The following is a 16,814-nucleotide window of genomic DNA, read 5'->3' as shown; positions in this document are numbered from 1 at the left end:
AAAGCAGTCATTTTCTTGTTTTGATTTATAACCATAAATATTAGTTATTATAAGAGTTAAGTCATGAGATTTAAAGGCTTGACAAATGAAGTGGCCAGCTGGATCACACTCGCTGAGCAAAACATTGCTCAAATCTATGTTTTAAAACAGCTGAGTTCTGTGCATTATTAAAGAAATTAGGGCTGCAATGTGCCTTTGAGGGCATCACCCTCACGTTCATTGATGTGTGTGTGTTAAAACTCTTTGATGGATGTTTTTGGTCACATCTCTCGGCTTTCAGCCTCTTTGACCTCTTCAACATGGCGCCCGCAGTGGGACACCTCGGGACAGGAAGGAGGTCGGGCGCTGCGCCTGCGCAGTTGCTCTGTCCGGGTCCCTGTAAAGATGTCTGAGCAGGCGGGGAGGGAGCGGAGCGGAGGACCCGAAACAACGCGCAGAACCCGCAACTGCCCGCGACTTAACCGGCCAAGGTAAGCGCCGACGGTCCCGCGGGCCGGCTCCGGGCGCACCGACACGCGGCGGAAGGTGTCAGCTCCCGGTGGGGGCTGGACAGCGGCGCGCGGGGCGGCCCAGCTCGGAGCACGGAACAGAAATGTTAGTGAGGGCGCGCGACGCTGTGGCAGGGGCGTGTCCGCCATCTTGTGAGTGAAGTGGCGCCTGAACAGCCGCAGGTCTCTGAGCCTAATGGCGGCTAACTGCCGATGTGACCGCGCGAAGGTTCCGAACCCGCCCTTTACTGAGCGTGCTGCCCAGCCTGACCCCACCGCAGAGCCGGACCGGCCGTCACCGCGTGTCCGTGTCGGTCCCGGGCTCCCGAGCAGCCGCCGCAGCCTTTTGTTGTCCTCCTCCCCCTCTCTCCCTCCTCCCTGTTTGTTTGGGAAACCTGTACCGCGCATGCGTGTAACCATGGCGCTCGTTTCTGCGTGTAAGAAAATACGATCAAACGTGTCGACAGCGCGCTAAAATCTGTCTGAGCCCATCGATCATTGTGATCAGTTTAATCACTGATCGGCTGTTTGCCGCCGTCTGACGTCAGCGCGCCACATTAACCCGCGGGAGCGGAGCAAGCACCGAGACCGCCACAACACACGCACACAGATGCCTGAATGCACGCACGCGCAAACACACCTGAACGAGCACCTGTAACGCTGATCAAACTAGTGATGAGTTTGTCTGATCTGTGTGGCCCTCTGAGCAGGGCTGGGTGTCCTCACTGATTTTCACTCAGTCACTAATATTCTAATTCTGATCATTTATCAGTACATGGCCATATTTTTACATCTGTGTAGAAAACAAAGCTGACACTGAGACTTCAACAGAGGTGTGAGCATCACAGCAGCGGCCTTTGTGTCAAAGTAACTGAGGATAAAACAAAAGGCCAGCAGCAGCAAGCAGATTTTCCTGGCCTAACTTTTTATAGCAGATAATGTTAAAAATATTCTACAGTAGATCAAAAACTGAAGAAAACCATGAATCAACACGTGAACATTACCTGATGCTGCTGAAGGGAAGCAGAGCACACTGAGAGAGAGAGAGAGCTGTGCAGGAAGTGTTTTTTTTATCCTGCTGGAATCAAAACAAAGTCAGAGAAAACTCGTGACCATGTGTATCAAACGTGAAGCGTAGTTTGGATCTTCTGTTGCTGCTGGTTCAGTGAATTTTGGTCTGAGAGTGACGCAGAGATGTCGGCTTTCGGCCCCGACGGCGTGTACGTGTCGTGGGGTGAACCGTCCTCGCTCTGTTTATATATTTTTACCTGCTCGTTAATAGTTGCTGTTTGGCGAGTGTTGAAATGAGCTGAGATTCTGGCGTTTCTGTTGAATTTATATTTCAAATCGATACCAGATTATTCAAACTCAAATCATTTTTTTAAAACCCACCCCTACCTCTGAGCGCAGCTGCACACCTGTCTGACTCATTCTCACCTGCGTTTTGTTTTGAAGGCACGTGATGTCATTCTAACTGCCAAGATGTCCAATGACAGCCAGGGATTGGTGAAGGGGGAGGCGGCCATGATGCTGGCTCCCTCTGGCTCCGCCTCATCTCAGGGACCACCCCTTTCTCCGTCCACTGCCTCTAAAGCACCTGAGCTCCCAGGTACGCCCGTCTGCCTCTTACCTGCCCCACTCACCGTACTCTAACCCTGATTACCCTCTCTCTCTCTCTCTCTCTCCCCCCCCCAGATGAGTTGGTTCAGGCTGGATGGTCCAAGTGTTGGTCTCGGCGGGAGAATCGGCCATATTACTTCAACAGATTCACCAATCAGAGCCTGTGGGAGGTGCCAGTGCTCGGCCAGCATGATGTTATTGTGAGTATTGCCTGTGCTTATCATTTACAGTTATTGATTGATGTGCAGTTATTGATCAGGTACCGATCTGTGTCTGCAGTCTGATCCTTTAGGTCTAAACGCGGCTCCTGCAGAGGGCGGGGACAGTAACCTTGGTAATGGTCAGAGGAAGAGGAGGAGCTCTGAGGAGCAGGGGGGAGGACCTAACAGCTTCAAACGTGCTAAGGTAAAACTGAGTCCTAGGTTGGATGAGCCAGAAAGATGCTCTGCTGTGATTGGCTGACATACTGACCTTCATGCCCGCTGTTACATTTCCTACGCCACGATTAGTAACCTGACAACCAATCACAGCAGAGTGTGAGTAGACTGACGCGTGATGCTCCGAGTGCAGGTGAGCGAACCCTGACCAGATCTGTCTGTTACCAGGTGGAGCCGACCACGCCCATCTCTCCCAGCACTCCTGGGGTCAAACCCTGGAGCTCCGCCCCTGAGGACAAACAGGCCCAGTCCGCCACACCCACCACACCGAGCCCCGCCCCCGCGCCGTACAGACCAGCTGTGTGAGTACTGCATGTTGTTTTGTTTTGTTTTGTTGAAGGACATTTTTGATTGGTCGGTGTTTTCAGGATCTACTGGGACCTGGACGTGCAGACCAACGCCGTGATCCGAGAGCAGGCCCCCGCCAGACACCACCTGCCCCCCCACCCTGAGATCGAGCTCCAGCGAGCGCAGCTGGTTACCAAGCTGAGGCAGCACTACCACGAGCTGTGCCACCAGAGGGAAGGTATGCCACACGTGCAGGTTGTATACAGGTAGCTCCTCCCCCACAGGTGAGAAGTGGAGGGAGAACACATCTTCAGATAGGGTGAAGGTCAGAGGTCATCAGAGACTTTGGAGCCGTCCAAGCCCGAGTGTTCATTAATGGGTATGACGGGTGTGTGTGAGTGTGAGCTCTGACCAGGTGTTGGTTCTCTGCTTCAGGTATCGATCCGCCCCGGGAGTCCTTCAACCGCTGGCTGCTAGAGAGGAAAGTAATTGACAAAGGTCACGACCCCTTACTGCCCAGTGACTGTGACCCTGTTATCTCCCCATCGATGTTCCGAGAGGTCATGAATGACATTCCTATCAGGTGACTTTAAAATCGAGTGGCGTTCGCGTCTCGTGCTCCTGACGTTCGTTTGCTGTGAGGAGGACATGAGATTTGCTTTTAATTGAGTGATAAATGTCTGACACTAGAAATAGACTGAATTTATTATCACGTGCAGATTAATATATTGATCAGTGATTGGTTTGTGTGTGGCAGGTTGTCTCGCATTAAGTACAAAGAGGAGGCTCGGAAGCTGCTCTTTAAATACGCTGAAGCCGCCAAGAAGATGATCGACTCCAGGTAGGACCCAGCTGACCAACTGCTGAGCTCAATCCTGCTGAGATTATCAGGTGGGCCCGCGCTCTGACCTCTGACCTGTCACCCATGCAGGAATGCGAGCCCGGAGAGCAGGAAGGTGGTGAAATGGAACGCCGAGGACACGATGAACTGGCTGCGCCGAGATCACTCCGCCAGCAAGGAGGACTATATGGTAACCTGTGACTTTGGCTTCACCTGTACACGTTTTTCGGTTGCTTGTAGATCACCTGTACAAGTCGCCTGTGACTGTCACTGGTGTATCTGCAGGACCGTCTGGAGCACCTGAGGCAGCAGTGCGGTCCTCACGTCGCCGCCGTCGCCAAAGATTCTGTAGAGGGAATCTGCTCCAAGATCTACCAGCTGTCTGCGGAGTACAGCCGCCGCCTGCGCCAGACACACCTAAGCCTGCTGCAGGACCCGCCCACTGGTACACTTCAGCTGCTGTCCTGTGTATTATTCACCTGTGTACCTGGCTGTCTGAGCCCATAGTGTTCTGTCTCTGCATGTTTCAGAGGCGTGTGCGTCCCCACCGCAGTCCCGCCTTGTCTACTGTTACCCGGTTCGTCTGGCGATCCCGTCGCCGCCGCTGCCTCGTGTGGAGCTTCACTTTGAGAATGACATGGCGTGTTTACGCTTTAGAGGAGAGATGGTCAAAGTTAACAGAGGACACTTCAGCAAGCTGGTCAGTAGCCCCGTGGTAATCTGATTACCTTAAAAATTGTAATCCGAGTACATAACAGCAACCTAGTCAGTACCTCTGGTGTAATCTGTTTACTTTTTACATAGTAATACAAGGACTCAAAAGAGTAATCAAAGTAATCATCAAAAAGCTGGTCAGTTATTCATTGTAATCAGATTACTTTGTCCAATCTGTCCCGTTTGTCTCTCCCTCTCACCCGTCTCGCTGCAGGAGCTGTTGTACAGGTACAGCTGTATAGACGACCCTCGCTTCGACAAGTTCCTGTCCAGAGTCTGGTGCCTCCTGAAGAGATACCAGGTCAGCTGACGGCGTGCTCGCTCGGTTTACCTGCTTCATCAGCTGCTCAAAGCTAACTAGGTGTGTGTGTGTGTGTGTGTGTGTGTGTGTGTGTGTGTGTGTGTGTGTGTGTGTGTGTGTGTGTGTGTGTGTGTGTGTGCGTGCGCGCGTGCGTGCATGCAGGTGATGTTCGGCAGTGGTGCTAACGAGGGGAGTGGCCTGCAGGGGGCGCTGCCGGTGTCGGTGTTTGAGACGCTGAACCGTCAGTTTGGTGTTTCTTTCGAGTGCTTTGCCTCGCCACTCAACTGCTACTTCAAACAGTTTTGCTCCGCCTTCCCTGATACCGACGGCTTCTTCGGGTCCAGAGGGTGAGGTGACACAACTGGACACTCCGCTGCACAGTCTGTCCACTCTCCCTGTCCCAGCGTAACAATCTGGCATGTGTTTCAGGCCCTTCCTGTCCTTCTCTCCGGTCAGCGGCTCGTTTGAAGCCAACCCGCCGTTCTGCGAGGAGCTGATGGACGCCATGGTGACGCACTTTGAGGTCAGTATTAGTCTCTGATCCGGCCTCTGAAAGGGACTGTGATCCAGGGTTTCTGATCCGGTCTCCTGTCTCTCTCAGGAGCTGTTGGACCAGTCCTCGGAGCCTCTGTCGTTCATCGTGTTCGTGCCTGAGTGGCGTGACCCTGTGACTCCAGCTCTGACTCGCATGGAAGGAAGTAGATTCCTGCGTCATCAACTCAGCATTCCCGCCTACGAGCACGAGTACCGATCAGGGAGTCAGCACATCTGCAAAAGGTACTCGCATTACAGTGCTATAGTACTACTGTAATACTAATATTGTGTACGCTGAATTACTCTGATTGATTGTAGTAGCCTGATACTCTGATTACTTTATATATTTTCAGGGATGAGATGTACTACCGGGCTGTACACGGTACTGCAGTTCTCTTCCTGCAGAACGACGCCGGCTTTGCGAAGTGGGCGCCTACTCCAGAGCGTCTGGCCGAGCTGACAGCAGCGTACCGCGCCTCTTCCACCCGCACTTCCTCCTTGTCGTCCCCTGGCCCTGCCCACATCTCTCCTGGAGATAGAGACTCCGCCCCCAAAACATCTGATAGGACACAGAGTAACGTATTGTCACCCGGTGGCCATGACAACAACAACAACAACGACAGCAGCGGTGATAGTGGCAGCGGCAGCAGCAGCAGTCCTCGAGACAAAGTGTCCACCGTGTAGGCGGGGCTTGTGGAGGCCACGCCCTTTCGCCTGTTGGACAGTTGTTTCAAGTTTTGTTTTCTGACTTGTCTCGTTCAGATTGTCCTTCACCAGCACCTGTAGCAAATGTTTATCCATAATGCCACATGCCACCAGGGGGTGGGCGAAGCCTGAATTAGCCCCACCCTCTGCTGGCTTTAACCCCGCTCTGTTGTGATTGGTCAAAGCTCTGGAGCTTTTTTATTTTGTAATTTTTTTTTTTTAAACTTGCAGCTGATTCTTGTTCAGCTGTGGCTTCTGTTGTTCAGCAACAAGCATCACAGCCAATCAGTGAGCAGCGACTTGGAGCTCCAGCAATAAACCCCCCCCCACCCCCACCTGTAATGTCACTTGTGACCACGGAGGACTCTGGTCCCCGCACCCATAGGGCTTTCTGATTGGTCAATAAGGCAGCTACTGTTTCTATTGGACAGATCTTTGTTTTTCTGGGGTTTGATTTTGTTTTGTTTTTTTCAGTCCTGCTTCTGGTCCCGCCTACTCATAATGGCCCGGCCAGTCAGTGTGGGGAAATGGACTACTCATGAGGTGGAGGAGGTGGAGGATTAACAGTTAGGTGGGAGGAGGTGGAGTCAAATTCAGACTGTTGCTCGGAGACAGACGCCTCAGAGTGCGGGGTCACTGAGGCTGAGGGGGCGGGGTCTCATGTAATCAAACTGACAGACATTTGTGTGAACTCGACAGTTTTTTGTCATTAACGTCTTTTTTTTTCGGGTTCATCGAACGTTTGTCAGAAAAATTAAAGTTTTTTTTTATTTAAACTTTTGGGAGTTTTCTTTGTGTTTTGTTTATTTTATTTTATTTTATTTTTAAGTGTTTCAAACATTTTTTCCCTCTTTTCTGCTCTCTGGCTCCTCCCACTCAGTAACCTGACACTACAACAAATGTTTGTTCTGGGATTGGCTGGCTGTGGCCCAATGAGGCGTCTGTTTCCGGGGCTGGCAGCAGTGTATATAGTGTATAGCCTGTTGATGTTTTAATTTAAAGCGACGGTGTGAAACCAAAGCGACAAAGCTGCGATAGACAGACTCCTCCTCCTCACATCGTCTTCATCATCATCCGCTGTGCGTGAACTATTTTGAAGATGTTCCTGACCCTCAGAGCGAGCGCCGCCATTCTTACGTTCCTCTTCCCGTTCAGCACGAGGTCATGTGTTCAGGTGTTTCGTGCCGCTGCAGCTTCACTTGTTTGGTCACGTTAAGAACGTTCGTCACGGCTTCGACATGTGACAGTAATGTAAAGCACCGCAGGACGCCACTGTGGATGTGTTATTGGCATCAAACCCTGACATGAACTGTCTTAGTCGCCATTGTGTGATGGCGTGCATTTAGATGCTGCCCTCGCCATCACACAAAGGTCACTATGAAACTTTTTGCAGTTTTCTTGGCGAGCCGAACTGCTCACAGAGATGCCATCATAATCTGTCTCCACGGGAACAAATGCACCAGGAGAAACGTGACGCAGGACGCGATGGAACAGCGGATTTTTACACGTGAACGTAATTGTCGTAATTGTCTTTGTGACACTCGCTCACATGTAAGGATTAACGCGCGCGTGGTGGATTAACTCCAAACCAGGAGTGTGCACGTGAGCCGAGCACTGGTTCTTTGATGTCACAGTGAATACTGAGCTGTGATTGGCTGCTCTGGCAGCAGCAGTGAAACGCGCACATGATGCTCCGGTGATGCAATCAGAGGCTCATCCACTGGGCCCGCCTCCATAGGTGTGTGTCCTGGTCATAGCTGCGTCCATGTGCCCAGTTACTTGTGCACAAACTCCAGGTGTTTGTCAGAGGGCGGAGCTAAAAGTGCTGATAGCTTAGCATAGCACGAAGTCGCTAATGTTGCAGCTGCAGACGTCGCACTTCATCTGTCTCACCTGCTGGGTTCACTCCTCTTTGACTGTCTGTGATGTAGACACCTTGCTGGAGGCGGCGGCTCGCCAGAGCCTGGCTGTAAACAGGAAGTGGTCCATCTTGTTTGTTGGCCCCTCTGCAGATTGTAAATAGTGTCTGTACTCCAGTAAAATCTGAAACCAGTAAAACCAGTGCTGTTCCTCTTTGTGCTACAGTCACATGACCTCACACAGTCACACCAGTGTAAATGTTTGTCATCTACAGTAAGACCATCTGCAAGTTTTATTTGTCGTTTCTGTGTGATGACAGTTTAAACAAACTTCACGTTAGTCAGTTTTCAGTGTTACACTCTCACCTGTGATGTCTGCCTGCCGGGGTCCATCACCATGAACAGAATAAAATAGCGAGTTTTCTCTGAGAACACGGTTGGTGCACACGGTAATGACATTTTGATGCATTTATTCTTCGTCAGACTGCACAGCAAAAAAAAAACTGTGCTGGATCTTAGAAATAAAAAACAAAACAAACTGCAGTAATTGTCTGAGTCACAGCTGAGATGCTTTTATCTTCCTATACCTGCTGACAGAAAACCTGTCCACGTTTATGATTTGTCCTAAGCTCCGCCTCCTTTGAGGGAATGCACTGAATGACCAGAAATCCTGAAATCCATAGCGCAAGGCCCAGGACTCCACCTGAGGAACAGGTGAGGATAAGCTGATGACCCACCTTCTCTAGAGAAGCTTCTGACTGAAAACACGCTGCTGAGGCTGCTCGGCGTCGATCCCGCGGACCTGACGTCACATGTGTAGCACCTGTTCCATCCCGGTTCACAGCCGTTACACACTTTTACAGCTCGTGCACTTGCATTAAAACGGAGTTCAGTGATATAACGACGTCTAATTTTAGAATTTGTATAATTTTTAACATTTCGTGTAATTTTAGTATTTATGTTTTATAATAGTTTTACATAATATGTTTGGTGCCTGTCAGTATTTATCTCCTTTTTACATTGTGCTCAGTATGAAGTTAGTGGGTCACGTGATGACAGCGATCAGCTTTGTACCTTTCATCGGCATTCACACTATTGTGTTCCTGTTTCTCTTTAAACTTTATTCTTCTACCTTATTCTAGTTGCTCCGTTTCTTTGCCGCTTAACTACTCCCTCAGTTTTCATCCAATTTTCACCATTCAAAATTTAAACTGTTCTGCTGATTCTGCTAATGCCAGATATATCTTTTGGTGCTCATAGCTTTTATACCTTTTTGAAATATTAAGCTTTTTATGCCATTTTTTCGCCCATTTTGATCAATGGGACCATTCTCAGCTCTTTTCAGCAAAAATGTCAGCTCCTTCACCTCTTTTCAACAGAAAGTTCAGCTTTTTCCACCTCTTTTCAGTACAAGCCTCTTCTGCTGCGGTTTGGCTCAGTGAGATGAGTAGCCACCTTAAGACCAGGGGGCGCAGTTTCGAATCCTACCTGTGTCTGATGCCCCACATCTTCTCCTCTTGCACTTACTCTGCCCTTTCAAATAAAGCAGTTTTCAGCAAAGAGATAAGCTTCTACACCTCTTTTCAGCAGATAGTTCTGCTTCTTCTGCTTTTTTCAGAGTCCACTACACGGCATTCACACTGCATTTTCGCAGGAAATGCAACTTTTTCTAGTTTTTTTAAAATTCGTATTTAAAGGCACACCTGTTCAGGGCTGAATGTCGCCACTGGTTTCTATAACTGATTCGATTCAGTCAGTCACTAATATTCTAATTTTGATCATTTATCAGTGCATATTTTTATATCTGTGTATAAAACAAAGCTGACACTGTGCTTCAACAGAGGTGTGAGCATCACAGCAGAGGCCTTTGTGTCAAAGTAACTGAGGATAAAACAAAAAAACAGGAAGCAGAAGTCTGGCCTGACTTCTTATAGATAACCTTACAAATACAAATAACCTTAAAAATATTCTGCCATAGATCAAAAACTGAAGAAAACCATGAATCAACATGTGAACATTACCTGATGCTGCTGAAGGGAAGCAGAGCACACTGAGAGAGAGAGACAGAGCTGTGCAGGAAGTTTGATTTTGTCGTGGTGGAAAGTCAGAGACGATGTTTATCAGATATGACATTATTCAAACTCAAATCGATTTGAATGGGGAAATCGGTTTTTTAAACCCACCCCTACACCTGTCTGCACAGGTGACCTCCTTACGATCACAAATCCTCCGGAAGTCAGTGCTTTTATTGTGAAGCGGTGACAGGAAGTGCGGTTGTATTCGGTTTTGCCGGAAGTGGAAGAAGCAGGAGCGAAGCTTCCGGGAAACAGACAATAAACAGGCAGAGTGGTAGCCACGTATCGATTATTGATTGCTGAGTATCAGTTGATCGTCGGTCAGCTCGGGGCAGTAACCGTAAACACCTTTACGGCCGCTGATTGCCGTTAGCGCGGCCTTTGGCCCGGTTGGACCCGGATCGGAACAAATGGGGGCGCACCGCAGTGACGGAGGCCGGGACTGGCTGCAGCAGGACGGGCCGGAGCAGCCGGACCACCCGGAGCAGAGCCCGGTGAGGCCGCGAGCCACCGCACAAACATCCGGTCACACGACACTGTGAATATTTTTTCATGAAAGCTGGTGACGTCACAGTCACGGAATAAACCTAAACACGGTGGCCGGGGTAACTCCAGGAAATAGACGGAGCCCCGGCCCCGCTTTTTGGTGTGTTTTTGTCAGAGTTGGCTCTCAGGTGGTTTGAGTCACGTGTCTACTGTCAGGATAAGCCAAACACCTGCTCAGTTGAAAGTAATCCATTACTCTATAGGAAGCAATCTTTTACTATATGTTAATGTAGTAAAATAGGAAACACAGGTGCGCTTCAGCTGAACACCTGCACACTCTGTTTCTAAATAAGGTTGGGTTGAAAATGTCCTGGTGTGCTTACCTGTTCAGTGTCCTCTGCTATTACCTGTTCACACTTCATACAGTTACACTCGTGTGTGTGTGTGTGTGTGTGTGTGTGTAGAAGCCGTGGAACTTGATGATCAAACACAGACAGATCCAAAGACGAGGACGGCGCTCTCACATGATGGTCAGGTAAGTGGACCATTGGATCTGATTGGCTCGTACTTCCTGTGATGGTCGCAGCTCTGTACTATGACGAGAGTGCAACATCCAGTATATGTTTCTGTTGGCTGGATCCACGTACCCTGAGTTTGGCGATCAGGATTGGAGGTCACACGAAGCTGGTTATCACCGCCCTAAGTTCACAGAGGGTTTCTCCTGCACGTTCACATGAAAGAGGCGGGTTTTTGTGATTGTGACCAATCGCAAACTGGCATTTCACGTCTCACATCACTGTTCCTCCACAGAAAACGATCCTTATGAGCGCCACCTGCTGCAGAGATCATTAAAGCATATCAGTAAAATGCAAATGAGACAGTTGTTCAGTCTTTTGTCGCACATAGTAAAAATCTTGCTTCTAGTTAATCGTTTTGTCACTGAGCGCGCTCACACTGCTGTCTGTTTCTAAGGTGGCGGCTGCACATTAAAGCTTCCTAGCCCACAGCCCGATGAAGGAAACAATGCGACGCAGGGTGTGTGCTTCATTCGGTTGGTTTATTAAAGTACGGCCTCTCGTGAATAACAGAACGAGTGGAAACGTCCCGCGCTCCTGACAGCTGTAGTTTTTATGCTCTCAGCTGCAGACTCGCTGCTGTGTATGGCGTAATACAAATCTTACCTGGGGTCAGCTGGTGCAGTACAGGTGTGCTGTTTCAGGATCACATATTAATGCTCGAAGACCAAAACTGTTAACTGCCAACAGAAAACAATCAAGAATTGAAGCTGAGGTGATTTATCATTGGTTACTGATGGTCGTCAGGGAAACACAAAGACCCCTCCCACTGTCACCGCAGCCGTCCGAGGGATCTTCCAAAGGATGCTGACACGATTTTCTGGAGCGCTCGTTGATCAGCAGGAAGTGATGTCGTACTTGTTGATCTCTGATCTGGATCTTAACCTGCTCTGGAGCAGGTGAGGTTCACAGTGTTAGTTACCATGGTGATGAAAACCAGGGTTAACCACCTGGATAAGCCAGGCTTCGTAGCGCAGACCTCTGAGCTCACAGGAAGGGAAACGTAAACGCGGCCATTCAGTTTGTTTTTAAAAAACTTTATCAACAACACTCAGACGACAGGAGTCCAGGTGTGTCAGGGTTTCACCTTGAGCAGGACGTAGAGACAGACCTGCTCAGCTGTCCTCACCTGTCTGTGCAGCTACACGGATCCTCAGGTGTCCATGGACCTGCTGCGCGCCGTGCTCCAGCCCAGCTTCAACCAAGACATCATGGCCGTGTTCAGTAAATATCAGAAGGTCAGCAGTCACACTGAAAGCGGAGGGGGTGGAGTTATTTGGTTTGACCTGTGCAGGGGTTCGAGCAGGTGTGTTTGTGTTGCAGTTCTTCGAGAAGGCGGCAGAGAATGTGAAGGAGAACGTTGGAGACGACATTCAGACCGATCACCTGATCAAGGAGGCGTGCAGGAACGTCCTCGAACACGTGAGGCATTCTGATGCTCATGAGACCACCTGAACTCACCTGACAGGTGTACCTGTGAAGCCGGATTAGTGCGTTAGTGAGCTGTGTTGAGTGTAAGGCCTGATCTGTTTCCCTATGATTTCATCTCCAGGCCAAGCAGCTGTTTCCGGAGGCTGAGGTGAAGAGGGCGGTGCCAGAGGCGATGATGAAGGTAGGTGTAGGAGCAGGCAGCTTACCTGGGAAGGTAGTCCCGTGCCTCACCTGTTTGTTTCCCGCAGAGGCAACGAGTTGCTGATGACGACTGCAGCCAGAGAGGAAGCCCGCTGCACAAGAAGGTAACTCCATCCCCCAAACACACACTCACACACGACTGATGCGATCACTGACTCTGATCACTTCCTGTCCTTAGAGAAAGATGCGTCCAGGTCCCGTGGCCTCATCTGATCGACCTCTGAACTTCTCTGTGTGAGTATCTAATAGGTGACATCATCGTCAGTGCACAGGTAGATGAACACACCTGACCGATGTCCATCTGTGTCCTCAGAGTGAAGCCCAAGTCTGAGCCCATCAAGAAGGAGGGGCCCAAGGTGAGTGGTTACTTGAACTGACAGGTGAACTCAACTGAAATAAATGTCTTCATCATCATCATCATCAGACCTAATAACACGGTGGCAGTGACCCAGTGTGACCCGATGGGGGCGCTGTGCTCTACAGCGTTGCCTTCATGTCGGGGGTGCAAAGTCGCTGCTGTGATGATGTCACAGTGATGCTGTCTGTGTTTCAGTGGGATCCGTCCAGACTCAGCGACAGCAGCACGTTCGTGCTCGGGTCCAGAGCCAACAAGTGAGTCCGCAGCAGCAACGCCAACAGGAAACGGCGTTTAAATAACACGTAATCCTCCACGTAACAGCGATACAACGTTCAAGCAACATTAAAATAACAAACATCTTATGTTGTGATGTCACTGCAGGGCGCTTGGAATGGGTGGGACCAGAGGACGAATCTACATCAAACACGCCGACCTGTTCAAGGTAAAATGCTGCATGATGTAACATCTACATCCATCTTTGGTATACAGTCTGTGGTCTGAAGGCCATGCTGAGTCTGCCTCACCTGTGTGTGTGTGTGTCAGTACGCAGCTGATGCCAAGGATAAACAGTGGCTGGCAGAGAGACACCACATGAGGGCGACAGGAGGGAAGATGGTGAGAAACTATGAAACGCGTCGTCTGTGGCTCGCAAATCTCTAAAGTTAGAAATATCCTGTCTCAGAGTGACGCTGAAAAACTAGTTCATGCATTTATTACTTCCAGGCTGGACTACTGTAATTCATTATTATCAGGAAGTCCTAAAAACTCCCTGAAAAGCCTTCAGTTAATCCAAAATGCTGCAGCAAGAGTCCTGACAGGGACTAGAAAGAGAGAGCAGATTTCTCCTGTATTGGCTTCCCTTCATTGGCTTCCTGTTAAATCCAGAATTCAAAATCCTGCTCCTCACATACAAGGTCTTAAGATGGGGCCTGATTATTTATCTTAATGACCTTGTAGTACCATATCACCCTATTAGAGCACTTCGCTCTCACACTGCAGGCTTACTTGTTGTTCCTAGAGTATTTAAAAGTAGAATGGGAGGCAGAGCCTTCAGTTTTCAGGCCCCTCTTCTGTGGAACCAGCTTCCAGTTTGGATTCAGGAGACAGACACTATCTCTACTTTTAAGATTAGGCTTCAAACTTTCCTTTTTGCTAAAGCATATAGTTAGGGTTATATGCTAACCCACTTCCTGTGTCTTGCTCAGGCCTACCTGTTGATAGAGGAGGACATCCAGGATCTGTCCCGCAGCGATGAGTACAGGTAAGTGCGTCACCTCCTGCCTCCTGCTCTCAAGAACTTTTCTCAATGGTGAAGTTTGCCTCTTATCTGTAGTTATTTTTATTTAATTTAATAACTGTACAGTACTCTCTGTATATAGTAATTTTGTCCTTAATGTAAATATGTAAGAAAAATTGTGTATGTTTCTGTTCTGTGTCCTGTGTACTGTTTGTTTGTATATGTGTCTTTTTGGCTGCTGTTACAACCAAATTTCCCCTTGTGGGACAATTAAAGGATTATTCTATTCTATTCTATTCTATTCTAAGTAAAGATGTGAAGGAGACCTGATGACGACTTTCAGCCGTTTCCGGCTTGTTCTGTCACGGCCCCGTTCTTGGGTTTTCTATTAGGTTGTAGTAGTTGGTACCAGGTGCTTTTTTTTTTACGTGCGATCAGAAAATGTGACATCAACAGACTGCATGTCACTGATTGGCTAGTTGGTGCCATCACTTGAAGAGTCATGGGGGCGTGTCCTTCACACAAATCAAAAACACTGTATTTAAAACCCGGCAACGAGGGAAACGCTGCACAAACCAACACGAGACTCCTGATTTCTGCAGGTCAGGGACAGGTGTGTCAGGGTCTGGTTGCCTTGGTAACTCTTTAATTGGTAGTCGCTTCAGTTGCTCACTTGGAAGTTCAGTTAGGGCTGGACCAGGTGACCCTGAATCCTCCCTTAGTTATGCTGCAATAGGTCCCATGATGCACTGGGTGTTTCTTCTTCACTCAATGTGTTAATAGACCTCTCTGCACTGAATCATACTTGTTATTAATCTTCCACATAGAGCAGGGCGATATGACCAAATATACTTATCACGATATACATTTGAAAATTTGTGATAACGATATAACTGACGATATAATTGACATGAGACAAAATACTTTGCAACTCCACAACTTTATTAGTGCAAAGAAACCCTTCAGTGTATTTTCACTTAAACTAGCAGCTGTTTTTTATGTTCATTAAAGTTATATAAAAATGTAACAGTGCAAATGTAAATTCCTCGCTGACAGTTTAACCAAAAGGCATTCGAGTGGCCAACATATCCTCAGCATAACCATGTATAATATCCACAAAACTTAAAAAGAGGTTATACACACACAGTACGGTAATATTATGTTGAAGCACAGTACGTATCACTCCGCGAGGCTCCTGCCTACGATAGCCGTAATGCTCCGACAATCCATCAAGCGGTGCGGCTTCGTAGCTTAGCAAAGTCGTACTAAAACGTGACGGATTTTCGAGCGCCGTGTAGCACATAAAATCGTTTCGAGGTCATAAACACAACCAGAGTTCATACATAAGGCACACAGGATTATAAGGGGCACTGTCGATTTTCAGAAAAATCAAAGGATTGATTTTAAGTGTGCCGTATTTTCCAAAAAACACGGTAATAACGACGGCCCGCTAGCATGCTCTACCAAAAATAGTGCTTTGTGGTGTATCTGACGGACGAAAGCTAAACCAGTTCCACACCACTGAAGCTGCAGCATTTTTACAAACCAGTTCTGGTTCATCTGTTTCATTCAACGATCCGCTTTCACCCTTCTCATTCTCCGTCGCTGCCATGCTTTTTCCGCCATGTGCGTATGTAAACAAAGGCACTGCGCATGCACGTTTTACCCATATTCTATCGCCATATTTCATTTTCTTATCGTTGCCCAACATTATACCGGTGTTACCGTGAACGGCATGATATGGCCCCGCCCTACTGCCACAGCATGTCTTTATCCTGTCTTCCTTCTCTCACCCCAACCAATCACAGCAGATGGCCCCGCCCCTCCCTGAGCCTGGTTCTGCTGGAGGCTTCTTCCTGTTGAAAGGAAGTTTTTCCTTCCCACTGTTGCCAAAATGCTTGCTCATTGGGGGGGTCAACTGATTATTGGGGCTATCTCTGTGTTATTGTAGGGTCTACCTTATGATATAAAACACCTTAATGGCGACTGTTGTTGTTATTTGGCACTCGCACCACTCTGATTGGCTGATATCAGCTGATAGATATTGATCAGAGGCGCCGCGCTGATTTCAAACAGACACGATCGTTTTAGTTCAGTAACAAGTCTGACCTGAACGTACGTGTGTGTGTGTGTGTGTGTGTGTTTGGTGCGTTCAGGGACTGTCCGGATGTCAGGATGGACGAGCTGAAGCCGTTCTCAGTTCCTCAGTGGATGGTGGAGAAGATGCAGAGAGCCATGGAAGCTCAGAGAGACGCTGACCCCTGACCCTCCCACCCCTGGCACCCCCGTAGATCTGTAGTAACCACAGATTAAATAAGAGATGGCCGTATCAGAGTGCAGGACGGCGATCATGTGACCAGCTGTTTTTATTTGTACTGTTTTTAAAAAATAAAAAATGTTTGTGAGTCTTTGAGGTGTTTGTGATCCGTCTGTTTAAGCGGTTTAAAAACAGTTTCAAGTAACAGGAAGTTCATCAGGTCTGAGGTCAGCCTCTGTGGCCTCATACTGTACAGGCATTCACACTACACACAGAAACATTTTCACTTTCTACAATAGGAATTTCACAGGTACAGTCAAGAAAAAAAAGCTGGACAGTCAACAAGCTCCTTACAGTTTAAAGAGTCGTGCTGACAGATGTTTCTCTGTCACAGCAGCTTTTCTTCA

General features: G+C 48.5%; 2 protein-coding genes across 2 annotated transcripts; both read left to right on the top strand.

Moving 5' to 3' along the window:
- The first annotated feature begins 365 nt into the window (after positions 1–365).
- pcif1 (phosphorylated CTD interacting factor 1) lies at positions 366–8,330 on the top strand. The gene is made up of 16 exons (XM_063473272.1): positions 366–470; positions 1,944–2,097; positions 2,184–2,308; positions 2,388–2,513; positions 2,714–2,847; positions 2,914–3,071; positions 3,269–3,416; positions 3,591–3,674; positions 3,765–3,864; positions 3,960–4,119; positions 4,205–4,374; positions 4,603–4,689; positions 4,852–5,036; positions 5,119–5,212; positions 5,291–5,466; positions 5,577–8,330. Exons 2-16 carry the CDS (start codon positions 1,971–1,973, stop codon positions 5,905–5,907), a joined length of 2,205 nt encoding a protein of 734 aa, XP_063329342.1. The 5' UTR covers positions 366–470; positions 1,944–1,970; the 3' UTR covers positions 5,908–8,330.
- A 1,723-nt stretch (positions 8,331–10,053) lies between these two features.
- LOC134627312 (deoxynucleotidyltransferase terminal-interacting protein 1) lies at positions 10,054–16,558 on the top strand. Its single transcript, XM_063473271.1, has 13 exons — positions 10,054–10,356; positions 10,813–10,883; positions 12,065–12,161; positions 12,247–12,345; positions 12,476–12,535; positions 12,603–12,659; positions 12,734–12,789; positions 12,869–12,911; positions 13,109–13,167; positions 13,295–13,355; positions 13,457–13,528; positions 14,119–14,174; positions 16,307–16,558. The coding sequence occupies exons 1-13, from the start codon at positions 10,273–10,275 to the stop codon at positions 16,413–16,415; spliced, it is 924 nt and encodes a 307-aa protein (XP_063329341.1). The 5' UTR covers positions 10,054–10,272; the 3' UTR covers positions 16,416–16,558.
- The last annotated feature ends 256 nt before the right edge of the window (positions 16,559–16,814 follow it).

Source organism: Pelmatolapia mariae, linkage group LG5, assembly GCF_036321145.2.
Source record: "Pelmatolapia mariae isolate MD_Pm_ZW linkage group LG5, Pm_UMD_F_2, whole genome shotgun sequence".
In the NCBI taxonomy this organism is placed as follows: domain Eukaryota; kingdom Metazoa; phylum Chordata; class Actinopteri; order Cichliformes; family Cichlidae; genus Pelmatolapia; species Pelmatolapia mariae.
This window is presented reverse-complemented; position numbering and strand designations above follow the sequence as displayed.